Below are 14259 nucleotides of genomic sequence, written 5' to 3'. Positions count from 1 at the left end.
GCTGCAGGTCGGGGAATTCAACCCAGCGTTTGCTCAGTTCCTCAAGTACATCAATGGTATTAAATACAGAGGTGCGTTTTAGACTACATTAATTCCATTATATTCTATTCCATTCTGTTTTATTCCATTCAATTCTATTATATTCCATCCTTTTCCATTCCATTAAATTATATTCCATCGTATTCCATTCCATTATATTATATTATATTCCATTCTGTTCTGTTCTATTCCATTCCATTCAATTATATTATATTCCATCCTTTTCCATTCCATTCTATTCCATTATATTCTATTCCATCCTATTCCATTAAATTCTATTCCAGTCCATCCTATTCCATTCCATTCTATTCTATTCCATTCCATTCCATCCTATTCCATTCCATCCTATTCCATTCCGTCCTATTCCATTCCATCCTATTCCATTCCACTCCATCCTATTTCATTCCATTCCATCCTATTCCATTCCATTCCACTGCATCCTATTCCATTCTATTCCATTCCATTCCATCCTATTCCATTCCATCCTATTCCATTCCACTCCATCCTATTCCATTCCATCCTATTCCATTCCATTCCACTCCATTCCATTCCACTCCATCCTATTCCATTCTATTCCATTCCATTCCATCCTATTACATTCCATCCTATTCCATTCCATTCCATCCTATTCCATTCCATTCCATCCTATTCCACCCTATTCCATTCCATCCTATTCCATCCTATTCCATTCCACTCCATCCTATTCCATTCCATCCTATTCCATTCCATTCCATCCTATTCCATTCCATTCCATCCTATTCCATTCCATCCTATTCCATTCCATTCCATCCTATTCCATTCCATTCCATCCTATTCCATTCCATCCTATTCCATTCCATTCCATCCTATTCCATTCCATCCTAATCCATTCCATTCCATCCTATTCCATTCCATTCCATTCCATCCTATTCCATCCTATTCCATTCCGTCCTATTCCATTCCATCCTATTCCATTCCACTCCATCCTATTTCATTCCATTCCAACCTATTCCATTCCATTCCACTGCATCCTATTCCATTCTATTCCATTCAATCCTATTCCATTCCATCCTATTCCATTCCATCCTATTCCATTCCACTCCATCCTATTCCATTCCATTCCATCCTATTCCATTCCATCCTATTCCATTCCATCATATTCCATTCCATCCTATTCCACCCTATTCCATTCCATCCTATTCCATTCCACTCCATCCTATTCCATTCCATCCGATTCCATTCCATTCCATTCCATCCTATTCCATTCCATTCCATCTTATTCCATTCCATCCTATTCCATTCCATTCCATCCTATTCCATTCCATCCTATTCCATTCCATCCTATTCCATTCCATCCTATTCCATTCCATCCTATTCCATTCCATCCTATTCCATTCCATTCCATCCTATTCCATTCCATTCCATTCCATCCTATTCCATTCCATTCCATTCCATCCTATTCCATTCCATCCTATTCCATTCCATTCCATCCTATTCCATTCCATTCCATCATATTCCATTCCATTCCATCCTATTCCATTCCATTCCATTCCATCCTATTCCATTCCATTCCATTCCATCCATTCCATTCCACTCCATTCCATTCCATTCCACTCCATTCCATTCCATTCCATTCCATCCTATTCCATCCCATTCCACTCCATTCCATTCCACTCCATTCCATTCCATCCTATTCCATTCCATTCCATTCCATCCTATTCCATTCCATTCCATTCCATCCTATTCCATTCCATTCCATTCCATCCTATTCCATTCCATTCCATCCTATTCCATTCCATTCCATTCCATTCCATCCTATTCCATTCAATTCCATCCTATTCCATTCCATTCCATTCCATCCTATTCCATTCCATTCCATCCTATTCCATTCCATTCCATTCCATCCTATTCCATTCCATTCCATCCTATTCCATCCCATTCCACTCCATTCTATTCCATTCCATCCTATTCCATTCCATCCCATTCCACTCCATTCCATTCTATTTCATTCCATTCCGTCCTATTCCATTCCACTCCATTCCATCCTATTCCATTCCATTCCATCCCATTCCACTCCATTCCATTCCATTCTATTCCATTCCATCCTATTCTATTCTATTCCATTCCATTCCATCCTATTCCATTCCATTCCATCCTATTCCATTCCATTATATTCAATTTAATTCCTTTCTATTGGAACATGTAGATCAGAGGGTGCAGGTCCCAGCCTTCAACATCCGCAGTCTGCTGCCTGTACTCTTGGATGAATACTACCGTTATGATGGCTCGTTGACCACTCCCCCCTGCTATCCCAGCGTGCTTTGGACTGTGTTCAAAAACCCTGTCACCATCTCACTCAAACAGGTTAGTCCATCTCACTCAAACAGGTTAGTCCACCTCACTCAAACAGGTTAGTCCATCTCACTCAAACAGGTTAGTCCACCTCACTCAAACAGGTTAGTCCATCTCACTCAAACAGGTTAGTCCATCTCACTCAAACAGGTTAGTCCATCTCAATCAGACAGGTTAGTCCATCTCACTCAAACAGGTTAGTCCATCTCACTCAAACAGGTTAGTCCATCTCACTCAAACAGGTTAGTCCATCTCAATCAGACCGGTTTAGGGTCACACTGGAGCCGGCCTATCTAGTATCCTCCACTGAGGGTTTTAACATCAGGGTCAGAGTTACATCAAAAGCATCGTAATGCCCTTACAGATTTCTGCTAGTAAAGGGCCTTGGTTTGATGTCAGTCACGCTTGTTCATTTCCTCGACTATCCCTGCAACATAAAACAATTACATATATGGATTTATAACTGTATCTGAAACCACAATAAACCAATTGTCTCTTAGTTTACCCTTAGTCTCTGGCCCTGTCTCTGTCTGAAACATCGCTTTGTGACTGAGATGTTTTGTTGTACCCTTAGTTTCTGGCCCTAGCAACGGCCATCTACTCCTCCCACCAACAGGAGTCGGCCCCAGTGGCCATGAACAGCAACTACAGGAAACCACAGTACACGGACAACAGAGTTGTGCTCTGCTCTTTCCAGGGGGGTGAGTATGGTGCTACACTCCTACCACAGTACTACCACAGTACTACTAGAGTACTACCACAGTGCTACTACAGCACTACCACAGCACTACTACAGTACTACCACAGCCATACCACAGTACTACCATAGTACTACCACAGTACTACCACAGCACTACCACAGTACTAGAACAGTACTACTACAGTACTATCACAGTACTATTACAGTACTAGAACGGTACTACCACAGTGCTGGTACAGTACTACAACAGCACTACCACAGTACTACCACAGTACTAGTACAATCACAGTACTACTACAGTACTACCGCAGTACTAGTACAGTACTAGTACAGTACTACCACAGTAATACCACAGTACTACCACAGTACTAGAACAGTACTACCACAGTACTAGAACAGTACTACCACAGTACTAGTACAGTACTAACACAGTCCTACTACAGTACTACCACAGTCCTACTACAGTACTACCACAGTCCTACTACAGTACTACCACAGTCCTACCACAGTACTACTACAGTACTACTACAGTACTACCACATTCCTACCACAGTACTAGTACAGTACTACCACAATACTACCACAGCACTAATACAATACTAGAACAGTACTACCACAGTACTGCTACAGTACTAGAATATTACTACTACAGTACCTCCACAGCACTACCACAGTACTACTACCATACTACTACCGTACTACCACAGTGATACTATTGTACTGCCACATTACCACTACAATACTACCACAGTACTATTAATACTCTATGGGCTGGTTTCAGGACACAGATTAAGCCTAGTCCTGGACTAAGAAGCATTCTCAATGGATTTAAGAATCTCTATTGAAAAGTATTTTTGGTCCAGGGCTAGGCTTAATCTGTGTCCGGGAAACTGGCCCAATGGGTTAGATCTATTATTGGAGCATGATGATTAAAGTCAGCTTGAATGATGAATGGCAAAGCTTCTTTTTCTGCAGCACTTTAAAAAGCAGCTTTAAAGGGGTTGGCTGGGGTCGACTGGGGTGGGCCCTGTGGCTGGGGGCCTTGAGATTGGGGTGGGCCCTGTGGCTGGGGGCCTTGAGATTGGGGTGGGCCCTGTGGCTGGGGGGCTTGAGATTGGGGTGGGACCTGGGGCTGGGGGTTGATTTCTGTGGGGTCGGGGGCTGTCAAGGTCATCTGGTATCAACTACCTATTGTTTTTGCTTTAATGGATGAACTGGGGTCGGTGTTAGATTAGGGAGGGATGACCTGGGGTTGGTGCTAGATTAGGGTGGTATGAACTGGGGTTGGTGTTAGATTAGGGAGGGATGACCTGGGGTCGGTGTTAGAATAGGGAGGGATGACCTGGGGTTGGTGCTAGATTAGGGAGGGATGACCTGGGGTTGGTGTTAGATTAGGGAGGGATGAACTGGGGTCGGTGTTAGATTAGGGAGGGATGACCTGGGGTTGGTGTTAGATTAGGGAGGGATGAACTGGGGTCGGTGTTAGATTAGGGAGGGATGAACTGGGGTCGGTGTTAGATTAGGGAGGGATGACCTGGGGTTGGTGCTAGATTAGGGAGGGATGACCTGGGGTTGGTGTTAGATTAGGGAGGGATGAACTGGGGTTGGTGCTAGATTAGGGAGGGATGACCTGGGGTTGGTGTTAGATTAGGGAGGGATGACCTGGGGTTGGTGTTAGATTAGGGAGGGATGACCTGGGGTTGGTGTTAGATTAGGGTGGTATGAACTGGGGTTGGTGTTAGATTAGGAGGGATGAACTGGGGTTGGTGCTAGATTAGGGAGGGATGAACTGGGGTTGGTGCTAGATTAGGGTGGTATGAACTGGGGTTGGTGTTAGATTAGGGAGGGATGACCTGGGGTCGGTGTTAGATTAGGGAGGGATGACCTGGGGTTGGTGTTAGATTAGGGAGGGATGACCTGGGGTTGGTGTTAGATTAGGGAGGGATGAACTGGGGTTGGTGTTAGATTAGGGAGGGATGAACTGGGGTTGGTGCTAGATTAGGGAGGGATGACCTGGGGTTGGTGTTAGATTAGGGAGGGATGACCTGGGGTTGGTGTTAGATTAGGGTGGTATGAACTGGGGTTGGTGCTAGATTAGGGAGGTAAGAACTGGGGTTGGTGTTAGATTAGGGAGGGATGACCTGGGGTTGGTGTTAGATTAGGGAGGGATGACCTGGGGTTGGTGTTAGATTAGGGAGGTAAGAACTGGGGTTGGTGTTAGATTAGGGAGGGATGACCTGGGGTTGGTGTTAGATTAGGGAGGGATGACCTGGGGTTGGTGTTAGATTAGGGTGGTATGAACTGGGGTTGGTGCTAGATTAGGGAGGTAAGAACTGGGGTTGGTGTTAGATTAGGGAGGGATGACCTGGGGTTGGTGTTAGATTAGGGAGGGATGACCTGGGGTTGGTGTTAGATTAGGGAGGGATGAACTGGGGTTGGTGCTAGATTAGGGAGGGATGACCTGGGGTTGGTGTTAGATTAGGGAGGGATGAACTGGGGTTGGTGTTAGATTAGGGAGGGATGAACTAGGGTTGGTGTTAGATTAGGGAGGGATGACCTGGGGTTGGTGCTGGATTAGGGTGGTTATGAACTGGGGTTGCTGTTAGATTAGGGAGGGATGAACTAGGGTTGGTGTTAGATTAGGGAGGGATGAACTGGCGTTGGTGCTGGATTAGAGTGGTTATGAACTGGGGTCGGTGTTAGATTAGGGAGGGATTAACTGGGGTTGCTGTTAGATTAGGGAGGGATGAATTAGGGTGGTTATGAACTAGGGTTGGTGTTAGATTAGGGTCGGTGTGGGTGGATGAGATCTGTGGGGTAGAGACCAGTGCTGTCAAACTGTCTGTAGCTCGTCTGCTATCACCTGGTTATGGTTTCTGGGTGTCTGCTTGGTGCTTACCGTAACTGTGCTTCTCTGTCCTCTCGGATGCTTTTCACGACTTTCACTTTTCAAGTTGATCCTTTATTATTCTCTACTTTATTCCTGACTTTATCTCTGACTTGATCGTCATCAACGAGCTTTTAAAAGACGGGGCTTCATGTCTGTAGAAAGTAAAACGCTACCGCTTCAGAATGGGATGAAATGAGATAAATATAAATATAAATAAATATATGCCATTTAGCAGACGCTTTTATCCAAAGCGACTTACAGTCATGTGTGCATACATTCTACGTATGGGTGGTCCCGGGAATCGAACCCACTACCCTGGCGTTACAAGCGCCATGCTCTACCAACTGAGCTACAGAAGGACCATGCTCTCCCTTAGCTCATAAATGTGACTTGCCAGCCCTCTCTTCAGTGGCGGTTCACCACACACTATAGATCCACATACCATAATACAGTCTGTATGACATGCCATGCTCTGCTCTGTGGTCTTGACAGTATGACAGGAATCTGCATGTTCTTCTCATCTCCTCAAATTCACTTTCTATTTCCAAGGGCTGTACGCTTCTTTATAATAGCAGGACTCTCTTGAGTATGGCTCCTCTTTGGCATGGCAGTGCTGCATGTCCTCTTCCTCTAGCTTGCCTGGGGGTGAGGGGGCCCCGTCTGCCTTCAGAAGGGGAATCTGAATCTTACTTTCGATGTCTCCCAATTGGCCAGGCCGATGCATGCACCAGGCCAACGCCACACCGTATAGGACATGTCCCTCTGGGACTTAAACTCTATTGTACTTGGCTCTGCATCTGATTCAGGCAGAGGACTACAGGGTGCTACTCAGACGGTCACCTCTCCGTTCCTGAGGAGGCAGGTCATCAACCAGCTGTTAGATGGAGACCTGGCAGACCTGGCAGACCAGGATGGGCTTAACCAGCTGTTAGATGGAGATCTGGCAGACCAGGATGGGCTCAACCAGCTGTTAGATGGAGATCTGGCAGACCAGGATGGGCTTAACAAGCTGTTGCCAAAGAAGCCCAGAGCACCGGGCAAGAAGTGGAATGACCTCAAAAACTACCAGAAAGGCTGGACCCAGAGCCATATTGGGTCCAAACACTACCAGAACACCGGGTCTCAGACCCAGAACAGCCTCCAGCAGCAGCGGTCGAAGCCCAATAAGGTGCCATCCGGGGGGGCAGGAGCTGCCAGATTAGTCCCATCTCCCTGGGAGAACCAACAGAACAGGCAACCTGTGTGGAAGTCAGGTCTGAGCGAGGACATGCTGTGTTACGTCTCCTTGGAGCAGGACGTGTCTCGCCAGCTGAGCAGAGGGAGATCCCCTACCCATACAGACACCGAGCTGGTCCAGGCTCTCAGAGAAACTCTGTTCCCAGAGCTCAACCTGCGCAGCTACCTGGGCTGTAAGTCTGACCTGGCTCTGTTCACCATCAGACAGCTCCTACGGGGAAGATCAGCCACAGATGAGGCCCTGGAGCTGGACCAGGCCATTGTCAAGGCCTTGGGGGGGACAGGGCAGAGGGGCTCCACAGCACAGCAGCAGACCAAAACTCTCTCCAAGCACCAAACAGGCTTCGCTCCTGCCCCTGCTGCCGTGCCTAAGAAACCCAATCAGCCAATCCCATGGCTCCAGCCTATGGAGTGGGAGGACTAGAGTCCAGCCAGATGTGTAACCTTTAGATGACCTTTAGACCCTGAATCTATAACGAGTGTAACTACCATCAGCCTCACCCTCAGCTCAATCTACAGTCGCGAGTGAAAATTGACACAACCTTTGTGCTGTCTTCAAAAAAAATGTTTCCTTAAAATCTAAAACGGGATTCCAAGTGATGTTTTTCACCTATCGATCCACACAACCTACTCCACATTTTTGAAAGTGAAATAAAAATGACAGAAAATGTTCAAAATGACTAAGAAATACAAAATGAGGACGTGTTGATTGTGTATGTCTTCCATATTTGGTGTGAGACACATTTGGCAGAAATCACAGGGTGTGAGACACATTTGGCAGAAATCACAGGGTGTGAGACACATTTGGCAGAAATCACAGGGTGTGAGACACATTTGGCAGAAATCACAGGGTACATACATTTGAATATGATTCTACCAACCTTGCACAACTGTTTGGGCAGCATGTCAAACCTCTAAGAATATGTTCACACCCCTTTAGTTTTTCCACATTTTGTTGTGTTACAGCATTTAAAATGTATTACATGGATGTTTTGTTTTACCGATCTCCACACAATACCACATAACGGCAAAAGTGGAATTTTGTTTGTAATTATAATTTTTGTATCCCACATTTTTTTTAAGCTGAAATGTCTCGAGTCAATAAGTATTCAACCCCTTTTGTTATGGCAAGTCTAAATTAAGTTCAGGAGTAAAGATGTGCTTAACAAGTTGCATAATGTACAGCAACAACCTGGGGAATAGTTACAGGGATAAATGAGCCGGGGATAATTAGGTGACCATGATGGTCAGATTGTGAATTTAGCCAGGACACCGGAGTTAACACCCCTACTCTTACAATAAGTGCCATGGGATCTGTAGTGACCACAGAGAGTCAGGACACCCCGTTTAACGTCCCATCCAAAAGACAGCACCCTACACAGGGCAATCACTTCCCAGGGGAATTGGGATATATATCTTTTTTTTAGACCAGAGGAAAGAGTGCCTCCTGCTGGCCCTCCTACACCACATCCAGCAACATCTGGTCTCCCATCCAGGGACTGACCAGGACCAACCCTGCTTAGCTTCAAGAAGCAAGACTGCAGGGTGGTATGCTGCTAGCAAGAGATGGGGTCGAAATTGCTCACTCTGTGTTCAATAATAGTGGTTAACATGATTCTATTCTTATTTTATTCTTTGCCTTGATTACAGCTTTACAATGTTATTTCATAGTGTTGATGTCTTCACTATTATTCTACAATGTAGAAAATAGTAAAAATTAAGAAAAACCCTTAAATGAGTAGGTGTGTCCAAACTTTTGACTGGTACTGTGTATATATTAAGTTATCAGAACTATTGCCACCGTCAATAAGAGAACCCACTCTGCTGGTGTCAGAGGAAGGCCCAAAATTGTCAAAGACTCCGGTTACCCAAGTCATAGACTACCGCACATCAAGCAGTACCAGAGTACCAAGTCTAGGACCAAGAGGCTCCTTAACAGCTTCTGCCCCCAAGTCATAGCCTGTTCTCTCTGCTACTGCACGGCAAGCGGTACCAGAGCGCCAAGTCTAGGACCAAGAGGCTCCTTAACAGCTTCTACCCCAAGCCACAAGACTGCTGAACAATTAATAAAATGGCCACCAGACTATTTACATTGACCCCCCTTGTTTTTACACTGCTGCTACTCGCTGTTTACCATCTATGCATATTCACTTCACCCCCCACCTACATGTACAAATTACCTCGAATAACCTGTACCCCCGCACATTCACTCTGTACCGGTACCCCCTGTACCCCGCACATTCACTCTGTACCGGTACCCCCTGTACCCCGCACATTCACTCTGTACCGGTACCCCCTGTACCCCGCACATTCACTCTGTACCGGTACCCCTGTACCCCCGCACATTCACTCTGTACCGGTACCCCCTGTACCCCGCACATTCACTCTGTACCGGTACCCCCTGTACCCCGCACATTCACTCTGTACCGGTACCCCTGTACCCCCGCACATTCACTCTGTACCGGTACCCCTGTACCCCGCACATTCACTCTGTACCGGTACCCCCTGTACCCCGCACATTCACTCTGTACCGGTACCCCCTGTACCCCGCACATTCACTCTGTACCGGTACCCCCTGTACCCCCGCACATTCACTCTGTACCGGTACCCCATGTACCCCGCACATTCACTCTGTACCGGTACCCCTGTACCCCCGCACATTCACTCTGTACCGGTACCCCTGTACCCCGCACATTCACTCTGTACCGGTACCCCTGTACCCCCGCACATTCACTCTGTACCGGTACCCCTGTACCCCCGCACATTCACTCTGTACCGGTACCCCTGTACCCCCGCACATTCACTCTGTACCGGTACCCCTGTACCCCCGACATTCACTCTGTACCGGTACCCCTGTACCCCGCATATTCACTCTGTACCGGTACCCCCTGTACCCCCGCACATTCACTCTGTACCGGTACCCCTGTACCCCCGCACATTCACTCTGTACCGGTACCCCTGTACCCCGCACATTCACTCTGTACCGGTACCCCTGTACCCCCGCACATTCACTCTGTACCGGTACCCCTGTACCCCCGCACATTCACTCACCGGTTAGTAATGAGGCTATATACTGGGTGTACAGAGTCATTGTGCGGGGGCACCGGTTAGTAATGAGGCTATATACTGGGTGTACAGAGTCAATGTGTGGGGGCACCGTTCGTCGAGGTAATTGAGGTAATATGTACATGGAGGTCGAGTTAAAGTGACTTTAAGGCACTTAAGTAATACAGCTAAAAATGTGGCAAAGAAATGAACTTTTTGTCCTGAATACAAAGTGTTTGGGGCAAATCCAGCACGTCACTGAGTACCACTCTTCATCTTTTCGAGATGGTGGTGGCTGCATCATGTTATGGGTATGCTTGTCATCAGCAAGGACTAGAGCTTTTCTTAGGATAAAAATAAAGGGAATACAGCTATAAGCACAGGCAAAATCCTAGAGTAAAACCTGGTTCAGTCTGCTTTCCAATAGACACTGGGAGACAAATACACCTTTCAGCAGGACAACAGCCTACAAATCAAGGCAAAATCTACATTGGTTGCTTACCAAGAAAACATTGAATGTTCCTGAGTGACCTAGTTACAGTTTTGATTTAAATCCACTTGAAAATGGCTGTCTAGCAATGATCACCAACCAACTTGACAGAGCTTGAAGAATTTTAAAAGAATAATGTGCAAATATTGTACAATCCAGGTGTGCAAAGCTCTTAGACTTACCCAGAAAGACTCACAGCTGTAATCACTCTTAGAGACTTACCCAGAAAGACTCACAGCTGTAATCACTCTTAGAGACTTACCCAGAAAGACTCACAGCTGTAATCACTCTTAGAGACTTACCCAGAAAGACTCACAGCTGTAATCGCTCTTAGAGACTTACCCAGAAAGACTCACAGCTGTAATCACTCTTAGAGACTTACCCAGAAAGACTCACAGCTGTAATCGCTCTTAGAGACTTACCCAGAAAGACTCACAGCTGTAATCACTCTTAGAGACTTACCCAGAAAGACTCACAGCTGTAATCACTCTTAGAGACTTACCCAGAAAGACTCACAGCTGTAATCGCTCTTAGAGACTTACCCAGAAAGACTCACAGCTGTAATCACTCTTAGAGACTTACCCAGAAAGACTCACAGCTGTAATCACTCTTAGAGACTTACCCAGAAAGACTCACAGCTGTCATCACTCTTAGAGACGTACCCAGAAAGACTCACAGCTGTAATCACTCTTAGAGACTTACCCAGAAAGACTCACGGCTGTAATCACTCTTAGAGACTTAGCCAGAAAGACTCACAGCTGTAATCACTCTTAGAGACTTACCCAGAAAGACTCCCAGCTGTAATCACTATTAGAGAGTTACCCAGAAAGACTCACAGCTGTAATCTCTCTTAGAGACTTACCCAGAAAGACTCACAGCTGTAATCACTCTTAGAGACTTACCCAGAAAGACTCACAGCTGTAATCACTCTTAGAGACTTACCCAGAAAGACTCACAGCTGTAATCACTCTTAGAGACTTACCCAGAAAGACTCACAGCTGTAATCACTCTTAGAGACTTACCCAGAAAGACTCACAGCTGTAATCACTCTTAGAGACTTACCCAGAAAGACTCACGGCTGTAATCACTCTTAGAGACTTACCCAGAAAGACTCACAGCTGTAATCACTCTTAGAGACTTACCCAGAAAGACTCACAGCTGTAATCACTCTTAGAGACTTACCCAGAAAGACTCACAGCTGTAATCACTCTTAGAGACTTACCCAGAAAGACTCACAGCTGTAATCACTCTTAGAGACTTACACAGAAAGACTCACAGCTGTAATCACTCTTAGAGACTTACCCAGAAAGACTCACAGCTGTAACCACTCTTAGAGACTTACCCAGAAAGACTCACGGCTGTAATCACTCTTAGAGACTTACCCAGAAAGACTCACAGCTGGAATCACTCTTAGAGACTTACCCAGAAAGACTCACGGCTGTAACCACTGCTAAAGGTGATTCTAACATGTATTGACTCAGTAGTGTGAATACTTCAATAAATTAGATATTTCTGTATTTCATTTTCAATCAATTTTTCAGAATAAAAAAATGTATATAATCCATTGTGAATTCAGGCTGTAACACGACAACATGTGGTATAAATCAAAGGGTGTGAATACTCTCTGAAGACTCTGTTGCCTTGAGCTGTGCAAAGTTGCTATTATGTTATTCCGAATGATTCCCAGCTGTAATGGCTACCAATGCTTAAACCATGTATTAACTCTGGGTGTGAAGACATGCAATCAAGACAAAAATATATATATCTTTTTTTTTAACTTGAAAAATGTTCTATAACTTTCTTTAACTTTGAAAATATGGATGTGTAGATCTGTAGGGGGGGGGGGGTCTAATGTAATCCATTTTTAGATGTCATTTTTAAAGGAAGCAAAAGGTGAACATAAGAGAACCTAAAAGAGTTCTTCAGCTGTCCCCGTTGGATAACAGAGGGTTCTACATGGAACTCAAAAGAGTTCTACCTGGAACCCCAAAAAATAAACGGTTTTCCTAGGAGACAGTCGAAGAACCCTTTTGGAACCCTTTTTTCTACGAGTGTTGACAGCTAATCTCTGATACCAAACTTGGAGGCTAAACACAAGCAACAGAGTGGAATCTCAACACATTAAAAACCAGAGACATTTCCTGATGATTACGGTGCTTTGAGTGGCGCAGCGGTCTAAGGCACTGCAGTGCTAGAGGTGTTACTACAGACCTGAGTTCAATCCTGGGCTGTATCACAACTGGCCATGATCAGGAGTCCCATAGGGGCGGCGCACAATTGGTCTGGCGTCGTCCAGGTTTGGCCGAGGTAGGTTGTCATTGTAAATAAGAATTTGTTCTTAACTGACTTGCCTCGTTAAATAAAGGTTAAATAAATACACATATTTTCAGAGTTTAATTTTTATTATGACGATGACACTGTTCTATGAGGGGGAAGTTATGACCGGTTGGAGATTTTGTCATCTCTCTTTTAGGGAAGTTAATAGACACAGGAAGTCTTGAAGAAGTTGTAGGGACACGTTGAACTATAGACAAGCCAGTTGTAGGGACACGTTGAACTATAGACAAGCCAGTTGTAGGGACACGTTGAACTATAGACAAGCCAGTTGTAGGGACACGTTGAACTATAGACAAGCCAGTTGTAAGGACACGCCAGTTGAACTATAGACAAGCCAGTTGTAGGGACACGTTGAACTATAGACAAGCCAGTTGTAGGGACACGTTGAACTATAGACAAGCCAGTTGTAGGGACACGTTGAACTATAGACAAGCCAGTTGTAGGGACACGTTGAACTATAGACAAGCCAGTTGTAGGGACACGTTGAACTATAGACAAGCCAGTTGTAGGGACACGTTGAACTATAGACAAGCCAGTTGTAGGGACACGTTGAACTATAGACAAGCCAGTTGTAGGGACACGTTGAACTATAGACAAGCCAGTTGTAGGGACACGTTGAACTATAGACAAGCCAGTTGTAAGGACACGTTGAACTATAGACAAGCCAGTTGTAAGGACACGTTGAACTATAGACAAGCCAGTTGTAGGGACACGTTGAACTATAGACAAGCCAGTTGTAGGGACACGTTGAACTATAGACAAGCCAGTTGTAGGGACACGTTGAACTATAGACAAGCCAGTTGTAGGGACACGTTGAACTATAGACAAGCCAGTTGTAGGGACACGTTGAACTATAGACAAGCCAGTTGTAGGGACACGTTGAACTATAGACAAGCCAGTTGTAAGGACACGTTGAACTATAGACAAGCCAGTTGTAGGGACACGTTGAACTATAGACAAGCCAGTTGTAGGGACACGTTGAACTATAGACAAGCCAGTTGTAGGGACACGTTGAACTATAGACAAGCCAGTTGTAGGGACACGTTGAACTATAGACAAGCCAGTTGTAGGGACACGTTGAACTATAGACAAGCCAGTTGTAGGGACACGTTGAACTATAGACAAGCCAGTTGTAGGGACACGTTGAACTATAGACAAGCCAGTTGTAGGGACACGTTGAACTATAGACAA

At 45.4% G+C, this 14259-nt stretch overlaps 1 protein-coding gene across 1 annotated transcript in view; it reads left to right on the top strand.

The window, feature by feature from the left end:
• The window catches only part of ca12 (carbonic anhydrase XII), a 108296-nt gene extending 99106 nt beyond the window's left edge, over positions 1-9190 (top strand). Inside the window, exons 6-9 of the mRNA XM_052512435.1 lie at positions 8-71; positions 2225-2382; positions 2945-3071; positions 6767-9190. Coding sequence (XP_052368395.1) covers positions 8-71; positions 2225-2382; positions 2945-3071; positions 6767-7620 — 1203 coding nt within the window. The 3' untranslated portion in view covers positions 7621-9190. The remainder of the gene's footprint in view (positions 1-7; positions 72-2224; positions 2383-2944; positions 3072-6766) is intronic.
• Positions 9191-14259: the final 5069 nt, after the last annotated feature.

Source organism: Oncorhynchus keta, unplaced genomic scaffold (assembly GCF_023373465.1).
Source record: "Oncorhynchus keta strain PuntledgeMale-10-30-2019 unplaced genomic scaffold, Oket_V2 Un_contig_833_pilon_pilon, whole genome shotgun sequence".
NCBI classification, from domain to species: Eukaryota; Metazoa; Chordata; class Actinopteri; order Salmoniformes; family Salmonidae; genus Oncorhynchus; species Oncorhynchus keta.
Note: the sequence above shows the minus strand (reverse complement) of the source record. Positions and strands in the feature narration are given on the sequence as shown.